The sequence below is a fragment of the Rhinopithecus roxellana genome, chromosome 8 (assembly GCF_007565055.1).
Source record: "Rhinopithecus roxellana isolate Shanxi Qingling chromosome 8, ASM756505v1, whole genome shotgun sequence".
Classification (NCBI taxonomy): Eukaryota; Metazoa; Chordata; class Mammalia; order Primates; family Cercopithecidae; genus Rhinopithecus; species Rhinopithecus roxellana.
The window spans coordinates 33,519,092-33,539,405 of NC_044556.1; the positions used below are offsets into that span (position 1 = coordinate 33,519,092).

At 36.2% G+C, this 20,314-nt stretch overlaps 1 protein-coding gene across 7 annotated transcripts in view; it reads left to right on the forward strand.

Annotated features, from left to right (window-relative positions):
* CEPT1 (choline/ethanolamine phosphotransferase 1) overlaps positions 1-20,314 on the forward strand; it is a 46,157-nt gene that overhangs the window by 2,348 nt on the left and 23,495 nt on the right. For 6 of the 7 annotated variants that reach the window (XR_004058722.1, XM_010359105.2, XM_030935623.1 and 3 more), the window contains exons 2-4: positions 6,056-6,468; positions 18,064-18,211; positions 19,831-19,972. Coding sequence is in view for 6 of the 7 variants with exons in the window: in XM_010359105.2 (XP_010357407.1) it covers positions 6,130-6,468; positions 18,064-18,211; positions 19,831-19,972 (629 nt within the window). In the remaining variant the exon portion in view is untranslated. Of the gene's footprint in view, positions 1-4,554; positions 5,827-6,055; positions 6,469-18,063; positions 18,212-19,830; positions 19,973-20,314 lie in introns of those variants that run through there. The other variant, XM_030935622.1, reaches the window with a different exon arrangement.

The window sequence follows — 20,314 nt, forward strand, 5'->3', positions numbered from 1 at the left end:
ACTTGTTAAATAATGCTGAACTTAATCCTGTGATCCTATTAGTTTTCTTTTCCTTTTTTTCCCCTCCTTTCTTTCCTTGTTCTTTATAATTTGCCCTTCCTTTCTGCTAGTGTTGCCATGAGTATTTTTCTTTAGGTAGCCAATTACCTGTGAAAAGACTGTAAACATACTGCTGAATCAGTACAGATCAAAACTTGGCACCCTTAGACATGGCAGGGATGGACATTCTGGAATTTCACACAACAGGTTGTATATTGTGTAAGCTTACCTTATGCACTGCTCAGAAGTTAGAGTTTTGTTTTTTGTTTTTTTTTTTCAATGTGGTACTTGTCAGCCGTTCCCCATGCTAAAGTCCACACAGGAATAATGTATCCAGTATACCATTATCCTCAGCTGATATAAATGCAGCCATTGTGCATGATATACTTTTTTAGTAAAGGTATTAATTAAATATCTCTGATTATACTTTTCTACCTTTTTTGGATTTTCCGCATAAATATTTAGCTTGCACAAAGAAAATTCTTTGTCAGACCGTATGTGTTTTCCTAGTTCTCCTCTGGACTTACAAAACAGTTTGTTGATATCATTCATAACTTAGCCGTTTATGAAACCCCACCCTCCCCCTTTTGAGCTTCTTAAATGTATGGAATGGTATATTTCAGTCTTTTTGTTTCCTCAGAGTCTGGAACAACTAAGTGTTTATTAAATACTAGACAAGTAATATTTGTTAATTGTTCAGTAAGTACTGGTTACCTACTAGTAGGGTGTGGTGGCACACGCCCGTAATCCTAGCTACTCTGTGGCTGAAACACAAGAATTGCTTGAACCCAGGAAGAGGAGGTTGCAGTAAGCCAAGATCGCGGTACTGCCTCCAGCCTGTGCTACAGAGCGAGATCCTGTCTCAAAAAAATTAAATTAAATTAGATTAAAATAAGTATTGATTATCTACTTAGTGCTAAGTATGGTATGAGCTTGTGGGAAAAGAATGTTAACAAGACAGGCTTTGGCCCATGCACTTGTGGAGTATACAAAACAGTGTGGGAGAAAGACCAAAAAAAAAAAAAAAATCAAACAAAAATAGTTCAAAGTGTGATGAGTGCTTTAAAGGGAGCAGAGCACTGGAGCCAGATTTTAACAGAGGAGGGGAGTTACTGATTACAAGTGCAAAGGCTGCAATAGCTATAGGACTGTGACAGTATTATTATGAACTGACTTACAGCATTACAGCTGATGGGAATTTTATACAGTTTAAAATATTCACTTTTGCTCTTATGATATATGAAAACATACCCTCAGTGAACAAATAATTTTGGCTGTATTCTAAAGTTACAGTTTTCTTTATAAGCACGTCAGTTGCTTTCCATTACATCCAAGTAAAAATCACAACTCTGCATTAATTCTCCAAACTTCATTTTATCCCATTCTTCCATCTGGTTTACTCCTGTCCATCCGTGGTGATCTCTCTTGTACCTGAGCCAGACAAACTCTTTACTGTCTCAGGGTGTATTCCATTTTCTTGGATTATTCTTCCTCCTGCTCTCCTAAAATGTTTGGCTCCTTGTTTTCCTCTGAGCTTGGTATAAAAGCTACTTGAAGACTTCACCCTATTTAAAATGTGTACCCCCAGCTATTTTCTAGCTTGGCACTTTGTTTTCCTCATAGTGCCTATCACAGTGTGTAATTTTTTTATTTGCTTGTTTACTAGTTTTTATTTATTTTCCCACTGGACATAGGAGATGGGATCATGTCAGCCTCATTCACTGCATTTATATGTTGGCTGAGTGCATTGGAAACTTGTAATCTATTTTCTTATAAAAACTATTACGACTGGTGGCTAGGTTTCTGAGCTAGCCAGCAATAATTTTAATTTCTTACTTTTTTTTTTCTTTTTGTTACTTATACTGTGGTAAGAAAAGGACATTTTCTGCTCATCCTTTTGGTCATAGGCCTGACTCCATATAAAAATTACAGCTGGCTAGAAAAACTTTTGGGTCTTTTTGTTTGTTTTTGAGACATGATTTTGCTCTGTTGCCCAGGCTGCAGTACAGTGGCATGATCATGGCTCACTGTAGCCTCAACCCCCAGGGGTCAAGCAATCCTTCCAACTCAGCCTCCCAAGTAGCTGGGACTGCAGGTACAGGCCAGCATGCCAAGCTAATTTTTTTGTATAGATGTGGTTTTGCCATGTTTCCCAGGCTGGTCTTAAACTCCTGAGCTCAGGTGATCCACCTGCCTCAACCTTCCGGAGTGCTGGGATTACAGGCAATGAGCCACCGTTCCCAACATAGAATAATTTTTTAATATTCTCATTCGTTCGTGTATTCCCATCCCACATCCGTTTTTCCTTTCTCGCCACATTGTCCTGATCCTCCTATTGTAGCCACCTACCTACCCTATGCAGCTCCATTGAGATATGCTTGCTTTTAATTTGCTAAAATTCAGAAGTTCCTGTTTTTTTCTGTAATGGTTTTCATGGTAAAAGACCCTGGATCTCAGATATGACAGAAGGAAGAGTGGAGATGAACCTGTGGTAGTGACTGCAAACTCTGTATCTGTATGTATGTGTTGAAAGTAAAGTAGCCATCTGTAGGTCAGAGACTGCATGTATCTGAATTTATATTTGCAGTGTTATTGTTAATAGCTTCACAGAGACATTGTTGCTGCAATGTTGGCAAAGAAAACCTTCAAAACCTCATTGCCTCTTTTCATGTATAAATTTATACAGTGGCTAGATCTGGAAAGGTTTGTCAAAATGTAGATTTTTGTAAAAGAGAAATAGAAGGTTAAAAAACCATCTAGGTCGCAGAGGGGAACAACTGAGAGGGAAAGTATCCGTTTATCAACTAGTCCTGCCAAATGCTCAAACTTAAAACCATTAGGATCAGTTGCTTATAGCTATTCAATGCCAAAAGCAGGCTAGCACTCATCTTTTTTTTTTCTTTTTCTTTTTTACAGTAAGAGAATAGAATACTGCAACAGTAAAATACAAATGGAATTAACTAAATGTTTAATTCCCATTTCAAGTGGAATTCCATAAGAGCTATCGTTTACCAAATATGAAAATATATCATTGCTTGACTATAGAAAATTTGGCTACTATGAAGCTAAGTGTATTGGTGGTTATTGATCTTTCATTTGATCTAAAGTAATCTTGTCACCAGTTATTTAATATTATATAAACATTACTTTAAAACAGTTTTAATCAGTAACTTTGTGATACACTTGTGTGAAAGAATTCCTCAAAATGTAAGGAATTAGCTTTGATTTTTCTCCTTGATTTGAAATATTAATTTTTTGGGTTTTTTTGTTTGTTTGTTTGTTTTAAGACAAGTCTCACTTTGTCGCTCAGGCTGGAATGCAGTAGTGCGATCTCGGCTCACTGCAACCTCCACCTCCCGGGGTCAAGCAATTCTCCTGCCTCAGCCTTCTGAGTAGCTGGGATTACAGGTGCCTGCCACCACACCCGGCTAATTTTTGTATTTTTAGTAGAGACGGGGTTTCACCATGTTGGCCAGGCTGGTCTTGAACTCCTGACCTCAGGTGATCCGCCTGCCTCAGCCTCCCAAAGTGCTGGGATTACAGACGTGAGCCACCCTGCCCGGCGAAATATTAAATATTTTTATTTCAGGGCACCTCAGTTGGTTAAATTGTGACACTGATGAGTCTCTTGAGATTTTTGAAAATTTATTTAAGGGCATTAACTTGACTATAATGACTATTTTCTAAACCAAATATTGAGATACGTGATTGACAGAGGTCATTCACCTTAGGTCATTAGTAACATTGAAATTTTGGAATTTGATATTTATGGGGATATAGGAAAAAAGTTCTGGTCTGTATGTGACACCAATATTGTGTTCACATGTCCATACTAGGCTATGGGGTGAGTGTCCCCCTGGCCAGTACCTACTTGTCCATGTGGTTACTCATGAGCTGAGTGCCTACATTACATGTTTTGTGGCATGTGACCCTGTGGCCCACTTCTCAGAATGCACATGTGGCCTGGGTTCATAGTCCTCTAGCCATGGCCCGGTCTCAGTTCAGTGCCTTCCATCCTGGGCAGCAGGAGCACCATGCTCCAGTCTACCACAGCTGCCTCTGGGCCTTGGCCTGGCTTCACTGCATTCCAGGGACTATGTGCTGCCTCCCCTCCACCCCAGACGGGGGAACCTGCCGCTCTCAGGACCACCCTGCAAAGGCAGAATAAACCAGCAAAAATAGTTAAAAGGGACAACTGAGCATGTTTTGATAGTAGATCCATTGTTGAGATGTCCTAAACCCATACCATTTCTGGGACTTTGATCTTGCTTTATGGATAGTTTCCAACCAGAAGATCAAAGTATACCTATGCCACTAATCTTTTTGTTCTATTAAGCTTCTTTCTTTCTTCCTTCCTTCCTTCCTTCCTTCCTTCCTTCCTTCCTTCCTTCCTTCCTTCCTTCCTTCCTTCCTTCCTTTCTTTCTTTCTCTTTCTTTCTTTCTTTCTTTCTTTCTTTCTTTCCTTTTAAATAATCTTATGGTCTCTGTTCCTCCTTCTCCTAACTATGGTAAGTTTCTCACAAGGTTCTTTATTCATTTTTTTCTTTCCATGCTTAATCCTTTTGAGAACTTTTCTACTTCCTAGTTTTTAACCAGACTAGCTTTTAAGTTGATGACCTGAACTTTTCACTCTTACCAAAACTCCAGTTTTTCGATTTTGTCTAAAACATCTCTACTTAAAAGTATATATATATATATTCCCTTCCTACCCTCGTCCCTAGTTCCCTTTCACCCCCTGCACCCTAGAAGTCAAAAAATAACAAACTGATTTTCTTTTCCAGCTTGCCCTTTTGACAACAGTACCAGTAATCTCTAGCAGTTGACTCTTTTTTTCTTGTTTCCTCACCTCTCATATCTAATTCTTAAGTACTTTCTGCTGAATCTTCCATCTAAATAGAAATTACTTACAGATTTGACTGTCTTTCATATTTTCATTTTTACCATCCTATATAGGCCCTCACCACTTCAAACCATTGAGATCACTGTAGTTACTAATTTTTAATTGTTCTCACTATTTTCTCCATTCTGATTCATCTTGAAAATACTCTTGTATTTCCTCATGCTACTTGATTACTTATAATTGTTATCTCTAATCTTTTCTAAATGAAATACAAATACTTCAGGGATTAAACTCAAGGTCCTTTATCAGCAGTCATCACTTGACCCACTTTTACTTTTTTTCCTTGTACTTCCTCAGTTCATCAGGACACTCTGCTAATACATATATACTGTCTTAAAGTTAATTTTTTTGATTGTTTATCTCCACCGAGAATACCATCTATATTCGTTTTTACTGATAAGAAGTTTTATGTTTTGGTTTAGTTTAAACAGAAACCCTATGTTTGTTTGAATACTTATTTGGTTTAGTTTAAACAGAAACCCTGTGTTTGTTTGACTACTACTTACCAGCTGTGTGATTTGGACAAGTTAATTAGCCTCACTGAGCCTTAGTTTATTTTTCTGTAAAAATGGGGATAATTAATAGTCCTTGCCTTCTAGGGTGGTTATGAGGATTAAAGGAGTTAGTATATGAAAAGTGCTTAAGTTTTGTAATATGAAGGGCATGCCCGACAAATGTTAATTATTACCATTAAATAAAAATCTAGTTTAAGACTCATTCAAGTCATTCCTCTGATACTAATACTGATTTGCTAGCCTTGAGACCTCAGTTTCCATATATGTGTAATGATGAGATGATTTCTAACATTTGTTGCATTATACAACTGAAAACTGTGTGAGATCGAAAAAGAATATGAGCTTCAAAGTCAGACAAGCTATCGGATAATAGTAAGTGTACTACTATTAAAGGCTCTTACTGTTTTTTGCTTAAAGTTGAGGTTATACACTTTCAATAAGAACTAGAACCAAAATCAGGTCCCTACTTTTCTGGTCCTGTTTGATACTTACTACTTTATTGACAATTTGATTTTTTTGTTTCCTTATTTGTTAATATTGGCATAAGATGTAAATAGTGGCTGACAAGTGTATTTTTTATTTTTATTTTTATTTTTTTTAGGTAAGCACCAGCCACAAAATCCTACAAAAGAAGTAAATTACTGTCTTTAAATACTAAAAAAAAAAACAAGATCCATGAGTGGGCATCGATCAACAAGGAAAAGATGTGGAGATTCTCACCCAGAGTCCCCAGTGGGCTTCGGGCATATGAGTACTACAGGATGTGTATTAAGTAAATTGTTTCAGTTACCAACACCACCATTGTCAAGGCACCAACTAAAGCGGCTAGAAGAACACAGATATCAAAGTGCTGGACGGTCCCTGCTTGAGCCCTTAATGCAAGGGTATTGGGAATGGCTCGTTAGAAGAGTTCCCTCCTGGATTGCCCCAAATCTCATCACCATCATTGGACTGTCGATAAACATCTGTACAACTATTTTATTAGTCTTCTACTGCCCTACAGCTACAGAGCAGGTAAGAGTTTCTTAACAGATCTCAATATTTGCTGTATACCAAAAACATTGTAATTGGGATCTTGGGGTCATTTTAACCAAAGATAAAGTAATCTGACAGCTATCTGTTGATTGTTTTAAAATATCACACACACTGTGATAAAGCTTGTAAGTACAACCTACACACTTGCTTATTAGAAACCAGAAGCAAAGGGTAGACTGTGATCCTAGTAGTTAAATTAATGTTAGCAGGGATTAATATGTAAAATGTTCCCTTTAAAGTCACTAAATCTCAATTTTTTACAAAAAAGTTTTTCATTCTTTTAAATGGTAGAATAAAGTCTTAGCAAAAAAAAAAAAAAAAACTGAGAAAAGTCTCTGGTATTTAGTATGGCATGACTGTAAACTAGCCTTATCAAAAGGTTTTTTTTCCATTCTCGTGAGAAGTTTTAAATTACCTTTCCCTCTCCCTTTAAACATGTATGCCTGATGGACTTCAGGTATATGGCTTATTATTCTAACAATTGTGACAAAGGAAGTATAAGAAAAAGTCAATATAATGTATTTCCTATTCCATATCTTGCTCTGGCTACCATTAAGAAAGGATGCATGCTATTGCTTACAAAGACTCACACAGGCCTTCTCAGATCCAAGCCTCTCTTCTACTGTTACCCTCTATTACCCTCTGTACTCATTACTTGAAACCAAAACTAGAACTCTTTCTCAGAATAGATAATTGATATTTATTTCTTTGGTTTTAAAATGTCCTTACCAAAACATGAACTAAGCTAGTTAGGTAGATGAGAGAATTATAAGCATTTGTTCTGCCTGTATTAGGTAGACTGATCAGTTTCTGGTAATTCAAGACAATAGAAGGTAATTCTAACTAAACATGTCAGAGTGACTGAGCTAAATGAGACGATAATGGCCACAACGTTCCTTACCTTGTTTTAAGCTTGAAGTAATTTTTTTAAGTAATCTTCTAGATTATTTGTCCTTTGAGATAAAATTACCACCATTCAACCCTCTATTCTTTTCTGTTTTCATCAATTTGTCTGTTGCCATAGGTTAAATTAAGTCATTAAAGTGAATGGCTATTGAGGGTCACAGTTACCCACAGAACATGTGATTTCTGTCATTTTCCAGGTTTTCGTTTCCCATCACCCTTAGTTCCTCTTTTACAAATACAGTCCGTACAGATTTTATAGATGTAAAATCTGGTTTCTCCTCATCTTTCTCATCTTTTTTTTTTTTTTTTTTTTTTTTGAGACAGGGTCTCCGTCTGTCACCCAGGCTGGAGTGCAGTGGCGCTGTGTTGGCTCACTGCAATTTCCTCCTCGGGGGTTTAAGCAATTCTCCCGCCTCAGCCTCCCAAGTAACTGGGATCACAGGCCCACACCACCACGCCTAGCTAATTTTTTAATTTGTAGTAGAGACAGGGTTTCACCTTGCTGGTCAGGCTGGTCTGGAACTCCTGACTTCAGGTGATCCACCAACCTTGGCCTCCCAAAGTGCTGGGATTACAGTGAGCAACCAATACAAAACCAGTGCATTATTTAAATGTGTCCTTGGATTCTTTATCACATATCCTTTAAATTGTTTCACTTGAGGCTTTTCTGAGAATTTGACTGCCACTGCCAGAAGAGTTTGGTCCAAATCACACAAATCATTAGAGATACAGTAGAACAACAGGGAGGTGGGTTGATTCCAATGGAAGACCTCCAGTACTAAACTAGTTCTAGGATGGGGATCAAGGAGTGAGAGCAGGTTCAAGGATAGTTCAGCCACTGATAGTCATTTATTGAACATCCCAGAGTATATCAGGTAATGTGTTCCCCTATAATACTTTTTCTTGGCCTCTGTTCTTAAGTGATTTGGAATATATGACTAACCCAGGAATTAGTTAAATCTTTAGGGAGACTTCCAGAATGGAAGCTATTCTTTTCACTAGTTGTAATGGTTCACAGTTGCTGCTAGGAGGAATCAAGGTGGGGTATAACTGAGCTGCTGTTTGTTTCTCTGCAAAGGAAGGTAATGTCCTACAGTGGAGATACCTGGATGCATCTTCAGCTACAAGGTAGCTATCCTTATTAGGCTCAAAGCAGAATGCATTGAAATAGGTCTTGGTTGTTTTCTGTGACAAGCTGTTATTATCTCTGTGATCTTCAGTAAGATATGTAAATTCTCTAAGTCACCTTCTTTAAATCTTATTTTGTGGTATGACGATCATACATTCAGAGTAACTAGCATATAATGTTCAAAATAGTAGATGGTTGTTGTTTCATTGATCAGAAAGATTAGGTATATAATCTGTTCTTCCACAGTCACCTTCCCATTCGTGATTTCCTCTAATAATACATAATATGTCCAGTCACAAATTCATCTAAGTCCTTATTTCTTTTATATTTTTGTTAATCATCATGTTGGAGTCAGAGAATTTCATAAATTTTATCACCCAGGGAAATTCTCTTTCGTTATATCTCTGATCCTTTTGGGCCTTATGCCAGTGGATGATCATTAAGTTTCATGTCTACTTGTATAGTATTACGAACTTCCATTTATTTTTTATGTAACTAATTTTTTTTAATGTATTAGAGTTTCAGACACCAACCTTTCTGGTAGAAAGGAAGGTCGTTATTATAATAGTTTAAGCTCAGTTTGTTTCTTTTCTTAGAAAAAGCAATCTTCCTAGTAGATAAGAAAATAAGTTAGTCTTTACTTTTCACATTCTTAAGGTAGAAATACAGACTTCTCTCTTTTTGTATGGAGAGCCAAAATTTCCCCTTGATCTGTTCATTACTCAGTATTTAAACTTCATTAGCTAGTAGCTTTAGTTTTAGTGTCGTAAGTTAATTTGGAATTTCTCTTGTAACTTGGTACATATATACTTGTGTTCACCTTGCCACCATCCACAAAAAGAGTCGGACTCTGTAAAATATTTGTAGAGATTTATTCTGAAATATGAGTGACCCTGGCCTGTGACACAGCCCTCAGGAGGTCCTGAGAACGTGCCCAAGGTAGTTGGAGCACAGCTTGGGTTTTTTTTTTTTTTTTTTGGTTTTTTTTTTTGAGACGGAGTCTCGCTCTGTCGCCAGGCTGGAGTGCAGTGGCTCAATCTCAGTTCGCTGCAACCTCCACCTCTCTCTCTGGTTCAAGCGATTCTCCTGCCTCAGCCTCCCGAATACAGGACTACAGGCGTGTGCTGCCACACCCAGCTAATTTTTGTATTTTTAGCAGAGGCAGGTTTTCACCATGTTGGCCAGAATGATCTCAATCTTTTGTTCTTGTAATCCACCCGCCTTGGCCTCCCCGAATGCTGGGATTACAGGTGTGTGCCACCGCACCCGGCCAGCTTGGTATTATACATTTTAGAGAGGTGTGAGACATCAATCAAATACATTTAAGAAATACATTGGTTTGGTCCAGAAAGGCGGGACAACTCAGAGTGGAAGGGCTTTCAGGCTGTAGTTGAATTTAAACATTTTCTGGCCTGAGTTTGTCTGAAGATCTGGGATTGATAGAAAGGGAATATTCAGGTTAAGATAAAGATTGTGGAGACCAAAGTTCTTTTGAAGTCTTATAGTGACTGTCCTTAGAGACAATAGATGACAAACGTTTCCCTTTCAGATCTTAATTAATCTCTTTAGGATTGGGACGGTCTGGAAGAAAAAGATCTAGCTTTTTTGATAGAGGTTCTTTACAGATGCAAATTTCCCCCTATAAAGAACAGCTTTGCAGGGCCATATCAAAATATGACCAAGAAACATGTTTTGGGGTAAAATATTTTGATTTTCTTCCTTGTCTTGTAATGTTATTCCAGAGTCAGGTTGGAAAGTAAATCAAGATATATAGGGTTAAATAAAACCCATCTGATGAGAATATATGATTTGTAGGGCATGACTCCCCAGACCCCTTAGATACAAATTTGGGCAAGGTAAAAAATCAACGGTTTAGTCCTCATCACAAAAGACAGATAAAGGAAGTTGGTGTTAACCTGTATTATACCCTTAAAAACCAGAAATGCCATTACCAAAAAGAGTTCTGTCAAGTTTCAATATAACTTTTTGAAATATCGTGAGTTGTTTAAATGCTCATTTGTTTTTGTTTTTATATTGCTAGTTTTAATGCTTTTGATTCACCTCACTAAAAAATAACTTGTTAGATTTTTTTTTGGCATAGAAAAGTGAGAAAAAAATTAAAATGGCACATTGCCTATAATTTCACTGTCCAGTTAACTTATGTTGACATTGAAAAGTGAAGGGGAAAATAATTACATAGAAAAATTCAAAGAGTGGCATAAAACAGAAAGTAAAATCTTCCCTATCTGCCTTTCCTTCCTATGCCTCACCCTAGGCCCTCTCCTCGAATGTAATAAAGTTTAACAGTGTTTTTGTGTGACAAATCACACCCTAAATTTTATTGAATAGAAAAAGCAACATGCGGAACACACAGTACACCATTTAGAAATTGTTTAAAATATGCAACATAAGCCTTTATTGTTTAGGATTGCATATATATGTAATCAAGTCTAAAGGCAAACATGGGAATAATAAAGACTAAATTCAGGTTAGTGGGTACTTTTAGGGGGAGATTGCATGATGGATTGGAGAGAGCTGTTCATGCTGCTTCAATTATGCTTTTTAAGCTGAGAGGTTTCTCAAGGGTGTTCATCATATTTTTAAAACTTTTTGTATGTTTGAAATAGTAATAAAACTCATATTGTACCTGCCCATATATATGCCCGCCAAAATCTTAGGAGTATTTTTTTCCTTTTAGTTGACACATAATAATTATATATGAGATACTGTGTTATGTTTTAAAACACATATACAGTGTATAATGATCAAATCAGGGTAATTATATCTATCACCTCAAACATTTATTTATTTGTGTTAATATTCCAGATCCTCTCTTCTCGCTTTTTGAAAATATGCAGTACATTATTGTTAGCTATATTCAGCCTATATTGCTGTAGAGCACTAGAACTTATTCCTCCTACATAGCTGTAACTTTGCATCTGTTAAACAACCTGTCCCTATCCTCTCCTCCCCTCCTCCTTACCCGTCCCAGTCTCTTGTAACCACAATTCTTCCCTGTACTTCTGTGAGCTTTTTTTTTTTTTTTCGCTCCTGCGTGTAAGAACTTGCAGTATTTATCTTTCTGTGCTTGATTTATTTCACTTAATGTGATGTCTTCCAGGCTTATCTGTGTTGCTGGGAATAACAGGATTTCATTTTTCTTTATGGCTGAATAGTATTCCATTATGTATATTTACCACATTCCTTATTCATTCCTTTGTTAATAGATGTTTAAGTTGATTCTATATCTTGGTTATTGTAAATAGTGCTGTAATAAACGTGGGGGTGCAGATACCTCTTTGATATCCTGATTACCCTTCCTTTGGATCAGTATCCAGTAGTAGGATTGCTGGATCGTATGGTAAATCTTAGTTTCTTGAGAAATCTCCATACTATTTTCCATAGTGGCTATATTAATTTACATTCTTGCCATCAGTGTATAAGAAAGAGCTCCCTTTTCTCTGCATCCTCACCAGCATCTGTTAATTTTATTTTTTTATAATAACCTTTGTAACTAAGGTAAGATAATACCTCATCGAAGATTTGATTTGGATTTCCCTGATTATTAATGATGTTGAGCATTTTTTCATATATTTGTTGGCATTTTTATGTCTTTTTTGAGAAATAGTTGTTCAGATCATTTGCTCGTTTTTTGATTGGATGATTAGCTTTTTTGCTGTTGAGTTCTCTGTATATTCAAGATAATATCCCTTGCCAGATGTATAATTTGCACATACGTACTCCCATTCCACAGGTTCACTCTTCACTCTATTGATTGATATGGAGAAGCTTTTTAGTTTGTTATGGTCTCATTTGTCTACTTTAGGTTTTGGTTTTGGTTTTGTTTTTGAGACAGTTTCACACTTGTTGCCCAGGCTGGAGTGCAATGATCTCAGCTCACTGCAACCTCCGCCTGCCAGGTTCAAGTGGTTCTCCTGCCTCAACCTCCCAAGTAGCTGGGATTACAGGCATACACCGCCACACCTGGATAATTTTGTATTTTTAATAGAGATGGGGTTGGTCAGGCTAGTCTTGAATGCCTGACCTCAGATGATCCACCTGCCTCTGCTTCCCAGAGTGCTAGAATTACAGGTGTGAGCCACTGCGCCCTGCTGTGTCTACTTTAATTTTTCTTGCCTGTGCTTTTGAGATCTTAGCCGTAAAATCTTTGCCTAGACCGATGTACTGGAGCATTTCCCCTGTGTTTTTTCTAGTAGTTTTATACTACTAGGTCTTACATTTATGTCTTTAATCCATTTGAGTTGATTTTTTAATATAGTGAGAGATAGGAGTCTAGTTTCATTTTTCTGCATGTGGATATTCAGTTTTCCCAGCACCATTTATTTATCCTTTCCCCACTATGTGTTCCTGGCATCTTTGTCAAAAATCAGTTGGCTGTAAATACGTAGATTTATTTCTGGGTTCTCATTTCTCTGGGTCTGTATGTCTTTTTATACCAATACCATGCTGTTGTGATTACTATAGCTTTTTATTATATTTTGAAGTCAAGTAGTGTGATGCCTCCAGCTTTGTTCTTTTTGCTCTAGATTGTTTTGGTTATTCTGGGGTTTTTGTGATTCCATACACATTTTATAATTTTTTTTTTCTGTTTCTGTGAAGAATGTCATTGGTATTTTGATAGGTATTAGCGTTGAATCTATAGATTGCTTTGGGTAGTATGGCCATTTTGACAATATTAATTCGTGGACATGGGATGTCTTTTCATTTTGTGTGTGTCCTCTTCAGTTTCTTTCATTAGTGCTTAGTAGTTTTCATTGTAGATATCTTTCAACTCCTTGGTTAAATTTATTCCCAAGTATTGTGTTGTGTTGTGTTGTATTGTATTGTATTGTATTGTATTGTATTGTATCGTATTGAGCTGTTGTTAATGGAGTTGCCTTCTTGATTTTTTTCCAGCTAGTTTGTTATTGGTGTATGGAAATGCTACTGCTTTTGTATGTTGATGTTGTATCTTCCATATTTACTGAATTTAACAATTCTATGCGTTTTTTGATGCAGTCTTTAAGTTTTCCCATATATAAGGTCATGTCATCTGCAAAGAGGGACAGTTTTGACTTCCTCTTTTCTAATGTGAATGCCCTTTGTTTCTTTCTCTTGTTTAATTACTGTGGCTGGGACTTCCAGTACTATGTTGATTGTGGAAAGTGGGCATCCTTGTCTGGTTCTAGTTCTTAGAGGAAAAGCTTTGACCATTTCCCCATTCAGTATGATGTTAGCTTTTGGCATGTCATATGGTCCTTGTTGTGTTGAGGTATGTTTCTTGTATGCATAATTTGTGGTGATGTTTTATCTTGAAGAGATGTTGAGTTTTATCAAATGCTTTTTCTGAGCCTATTGAGTTCTTCGTTCTGTTGATGTGATGTGTCACATTTATTGATTTGCATATGTTGTACCATCCTTACATCCCTGAGTTAAATCCCACTTCATCAAGGTGAATAATCTTTTTAATGTGCCGTTGGATTTGGTTTGCTAGTAGTTTCTTGAGGATTTTTGTATCTGTGTTTATCAGTAATACTGGCTTGTAGTTTTTTTCTTTTATTCCATCCTTGTTTACTTTTGATATCAGGGTAATGCTGGTTTCATAGAATGAATTAGGAAGAATTTTCTCTCCAATATTTTGGAATAGTTTCAGAAGAATTGGTGTAGTTCTTTAAAAGTTTGGTAGAATTCAGCAGTAAAGGCATTTGGTCCTGAGTTTTTCTTTGTTGGAAAACATTTTAATATTTATTCAATCTATGTGTCTAAAAGTGTATCTCCTTCCTCTAGGTTTTCCAGTTTCTTGGCATATAGTTGTTCATGACAACCTCTAATGATGTTTTATATTTCTGTGGTATCAGTTGTAATGCCTCTTTTTTGTCTCTAATTTTATTTGTTTGGGTCTTCTCTCTCTTTTTCGTGGTTAATCATAGCTAGTAGTTGGTCAATTTTATTTCTTTTCGAAAAACCAACTTTTCATTTTGTTTATCATTTGCGTGTGTGTATATATACACACAATATATATGAGACACATGTCATGTGTGTCATATATATATATACACATATATATGACATATATATTCACCTTTTTTGGGGTTTTTTTTTTTTTGAAACAGAGTTTCACTCTTGTTGCCCAGGCTGGAGTGCAATGGCACTGCAGCCTCCTCCTCACCCGGGAGGAGATTCTCCTGCCTCAGCCTCCCCAGTAGCTAGAATTACAGGCATGCGCTACCACACCCGGCTAATTTTGTATTTTTAGTAGAGATGAGGTTTCATCATGTCGGTCATGCTGGTCTCAAACTCCCTACCTCAGGTGATCTGCCCGCTTCTGCCTCCCAAAGTGCTGGGATTACAGGCGTGAGCCACCACACCTGACCAGATATTCATGTACATATATACACACATATACACATTCATTTCGCTCTGATCTTTTAATTTTGGATTTGATTTGTTCTTGCTTTTCTGGTTCTTTGAGGTGCATTATTATGTTGTTTAATTGAAATCTTTCTACTTTTTTGATGTGGGCATTTATTTTGCTTTATTCTTTCCTCTTAGTACTTCTTTTGCTGTGTCTCGTAGGTTTTGGTATTTTGTGCTTCTGTTTTTATTTTTTTCAAAAAATGTTTTACTTCTTAATTTCTTCATAGATTCATTGGTCATTCAGGAGCATGTTGGTTAATTTTCATGTATTTGTACAGTTTGCAAAGATCCTCTTGTTTTTGATTTCTAGTTTTATTCCGTTGTAGTCTCAAAAGACACTTGAAATGACCCCAACACAAATATTTAAAAATTTGTTGAGACTTGTTTTGTAGCGTCACACATGGTTTGTCCTGGAGAATGTTTCATGTGCTGATGAGAAGAATGTGTATTCTGCAGCTATGGAATGAAATGTTCTGTAAATGTCTGTTAGGTTCATTTGGTCTGTAGTGCAGTGTAAGTTCAATGTTACTTTGTTGGTCTTCTGTTTAAATCAAGGGTGTCTAATCTTTTGGCTTCCCTGAACCACACTGAAAGAAGAATTATCTTGGGCCACACATAAAACACAATAGCTGATGGGCGGGAAAAAAAAAAAATATTGCAGTGTTTTAAGAAACTTTACAAATTTATGTTGGGCTGCATTCAAAGCTGTCCTTGGCTGCGTGCAGCCCACGTGCCACAGCTTGGACAAACGTAGTTTAGATGATCTGTCCAGTGCTGAAAGTGGGGTAACATTTAATGTTTTTTTTTGATGTATCCTCCCAGAAGAAGAAAAACATTACTCTTGTACTAGCATGTGCATATATTTGTGTGTGTGTAAAATCTTCATTTCTGTTTCAAAAGTTTAGTAAAACCGTATGTTTCTTGGAATTTTTTACCTGAGTTGACTTACATAACATCTCTGCAAGATTTTCTAAGTTGGTTAATTGCTACATTGTGATAAGATTATTTGTTTATGTCAGTTCTTTCCCATACACTTATCAGGGCATAATGAGTTCTGACTGATGCGTGAGTTCCTTCATTCATTCAATATCTCCCCCAGGGTCTTATGGCAACTGGGATCATATTTATTCCTGAATTAGAAGGCTTTCTTCTTAAAATACTTCTGAGAAGTATAAAATAATGTGAGCAAGGAAGAAGTATATAAATATTAGTGTATCATTGTGCAGATTCACAGGAAGAAAGGAAAATCCAAAGTCAGGAAAACTTTTTATGTCTGTGATTGTTATTTTACTATTTCCTAGGATTGTGTATGTACTAGTTATCTTTGTTCCTGAGCAACACTTTGCCCCATTAAAATCTTAAGCTTGGATCCCAACAAGCCCCTAGATTTCTTGTCCCCTAAAGCAGAGGTATTCAGCAGAATTTTCTGATGATGGGCATGTTCTATGTCTGAGGTCCAGTATAGTAGCCATAGCCACGTATGGCTATTGAGCATTCAGAATGTACCTAGTATAACTGAGGAACTGAATTTTTAATTTTCTTTAATATTAATTAATTTCAAATAGTCACAGATGACTGATGGTTGCTATACAAGGTAGTGCAGCTCTAGAGAATTACTGGATTCCTTTAGGAGCAAGAAGCAGTAGACCCAAAGTCCGGAAGACAGAGTTCTTAGTCATACAGGATTAATTACTTAGTTCAGTGTGCTTGCATGTAAAGTATGGTTCCATAACCACATTTATTGCATTCGGGGTTTATAATGCTGGCTTCGTGGAGGTATGTACTAGGTCCTTTGGATAATCTCAGTGTCTTAACAGAACTCAAAAAAGGTTTGTGAAAAGATTCTTATGTTTTAAAAGCTGGTCTCTGTCGGAGAGATCTAAATATATCTCTATCAGAAACTCCTTTGCAGTACAGAATATACTGAATGTTATTTGCATCTCTGAGTGTTTAATATTCACAGTGTAACTTGATAACCAATATACAGTAAAATACCTTGTGATTATAAAAAATATTTTATAACCTGGGAAGGGGAAAGTAATGAAAAGTGATACCATATACTCTTCTACATTCTTAAGGATAAGACAAATAGGACCTCTTCTTTTTGAATATACAACATTTAAATTCAATACCGGGCTGGGTGCAGTGGCTCACGCCTGTAATCCCAAAACTTTGGGAGGCTGAGGCAGGTGGATCACTTGAGGTCAGGAGTTCGAGATCAGCCTGGCCAACATGGCAAAACCCCGTCTCTACTAAAAAAAAAAAATGAAATAAAAAATTAGCCGGGCCTCGTGACACATGCCTATAATCCAGCTACTAGGGAGGGTGAGGCAGGAGAATCTCTTGAACCCAGGAGGCGGAGATTGTAATAAGCCAAGACGGCACCACTACACTCCAGCCTGGGTGACAGAACAAGACTCCGTCTCTAATTAATTAATTAATTAATTCAATACCAGCAGTTCAGTTTCTGTTTGGGAAAAAAGAAGCCATTCCTTGAAAATGTGACTGGATTTGAAAAATAGTATTCTGAGCACTCTATGCACTGGATATCATGCACTAGTGTTATTTTATGGCCCATTGAAGAGATATGTTTAAAAATGTTACAAACTCAAATTTGGAAAATGGCAGCACATTATGTCCCCCTCTTGAATATTCACAGGATGTATTAGCAATATTAAGGACTGGAGGAAGTCCTATAGTAAAGAAATCCATTTAACATTGTTTAGTGTTTAACCCAGTGTGTTTCCCATATGAGCTTAGCATGGCATTTTTCATGTAATACCTGCAAACATTTTGAAGAGTACGATTTTGGAAAAAATTCAGTAATTGACCCTTCTAATCTAAACATTGAGAAGAATCTTATGGAAGACACCTAGTCCAATCTCTTATGGGATTTCTATAATCTCCCTGGTAAGTTGTTATCTAGCATCTGTTTGAATACCTCTAAATGCAGGAAATTTAATTCTTTTACAATTCTGATTGTTTCAGTGAGTTCTTCATTATGTAGCACTTGGATCTTCTCTCCCATAGCTTCCAACTAGCTTTCCAATCTGCAGGTAAAAATATATTAGTCAAACATGGTAACTGTGTGTCTGAATATTCTTGCCTTTCTTATTTCACAGGCACCTCTGTGGGCATATATTGCTTGTGCCTGTGGCCTTTTCATTTACCAGTCTTTGGATGCTATTGATGGGAAACAGGCAAGAAGAACCAATAGTAGTTCTCCTCTGGGAGAACTTTTTGATCATGGTTGTGATTCACTATCAACAGGTATTGTTGATTTTTTTAATGTTGTTGATTATTAACAATGATTAAACCAATGCGATAAACAGTGTTAGAATATATGTTTAGTCATGAAAATAAGTAATTTTGTATTAAATTTTAGTATTTCTCAAAAGTCTATGAACCTAGTTAATATTTGTTCATTATTGGTAGTGTTAGGAAATTTAGAAATTAAGTTAATTTCTGCGTGTTATTTTTAGCCCCAAATATTGTTTTGGCATCTTTTGTTTTTAAAAGCTTGGGGCATAATTGTCATCATCAAAACTATTATGAACTAAATGAGAGTACGGTGATGGGAGACTAGTTAGGTAATTTGTGGTTTTCGTATATTTAGGTGAATGTTATATAGACATTCAGAATTACGTTAATAGACTTGGATTATAACTATGTCATGAGAAGCTTAAAGACTATGACAAATTAGGAGTATCATTAATATTGCATTGTGTACTGGAAATTTGCTAAGAGAGTACATTTTAGGTGCTTTTACCACAGGAGAAAAAAGATAACTATGGGATATGATGGATAGGTTAATTTGCTTAACTATAGTAATCATTTATATGTATAGCATGTATTACACCTCATATACAATTTTTAAAAGAAATACTAAAGTGCTAGCAATAACTGAGTTACTCTATTTGGAGTATAAGTGATATCTCTTTATTTGCACTGTTTTGCAAGTTTTTAAAATAATAGTTTATTATGTTTTTAGAGGGGAAAAAGACACTTAGAAACTAAATGACAGTTTTTCAACTAGTCTTTCTGACAGGAACTCATCCCTCCTTTTATTTTTATTTTATTTAGTTCCTCAATTATTTTCTTGTTTGGCATGGCACTTAAAATATTTAAAAAGAAACAAACAAAAACCCCTTATAGTTTTAACTCCTGAATCCAGATTTGCAGGTATAGGTCCATGTCAAAATCATTGCTTCATTGTATCCCAACAGCAGCTTATTTAGTAGAGGAGGAGAAGCAACTAAGCTCATACAATTTTTTAAGAATCAAATCAAGAAATACTCAGAACTTCTGTTGAATAAATGGTAGTTGGCTGTCTTGAAAGGTAACAACCAGCTGACTGCAGGATGGCAGGCTTCCTATTATTTGTTTTAAATTGCAGTCATTTTTGCGTTGTAGTTTGAGTTCTAGAGTTTTATAGGAAGTCTTTTTCTATGTATGTCACCCATAACAATATCTGTTTAAAAAAAAAAGACAGTTATCAATCTGAAGCAAGTAAGTAGGTCCATCTGGGGATTATATAGCCCCTTTGTTTTTCTTTCTTTTTGGCTGTCTGCCTTGTAATGTTTTGCTGATCGTTAGTACTGGTGTTTCTCAGTCAGGAAAGTGCCCGAAGAAATGCTGAAGTTATTTTAGTTGCCTTCAAGAACTTTGCCTCCACTAAGAGATTTGGTTAAAAAAAAAAGAAAAAGAAAGATTGAAATTGTGGGGTAAGAGATTATGTAACAGATTATATCCTACTTTTCTGTTACAATAGATTACTGAGAGAAGATAGTGCGTTTACAACATATGTTTTTGTCTCATCTAAAATCATTTCCAGCTCACTTGTTTGCTATTCATATTATTTGGTTTTCATTGTGATCTTTCTTCTGCAGTTTTTGTGGTTCTTGGAACTTGTATTGCAGTGCAGCTGGGGACAAACCCTGATTGGATGTTTTTTTGTTGTTTTGCTGGGACATTTATGTTCTATTGTGCACACTGGCAAACGTATGTTTCTGGAACATTGCGATTTGGAATGTAAGTAATACTTAATGGTAATTTTTGTTTTCTCTTTCACGTATGGAGAATATTGCCTTATAAGTATTTGAGTATTAGAAATTGATCAAATCACTAAGTTAGTTTAATAAATCACTGTTAGTTTAATAAATTTAAAAAAATTTAAGCATCATTATTATAGCTATTTCCTAATAGTCTCTGCATATGCCCCCTTTTATACTTTTTTAAAAGGAGATATCAGAACCTCCCAGCCAGTATTTTAAAAGCAATACAAAAAGCAGTAGCCCCTCATCGTTGTCTTTCCCACAGAAAAATTCACTTTTTTCCCCACCATTATTTACCTTAATTCCATTTTTATTTTGA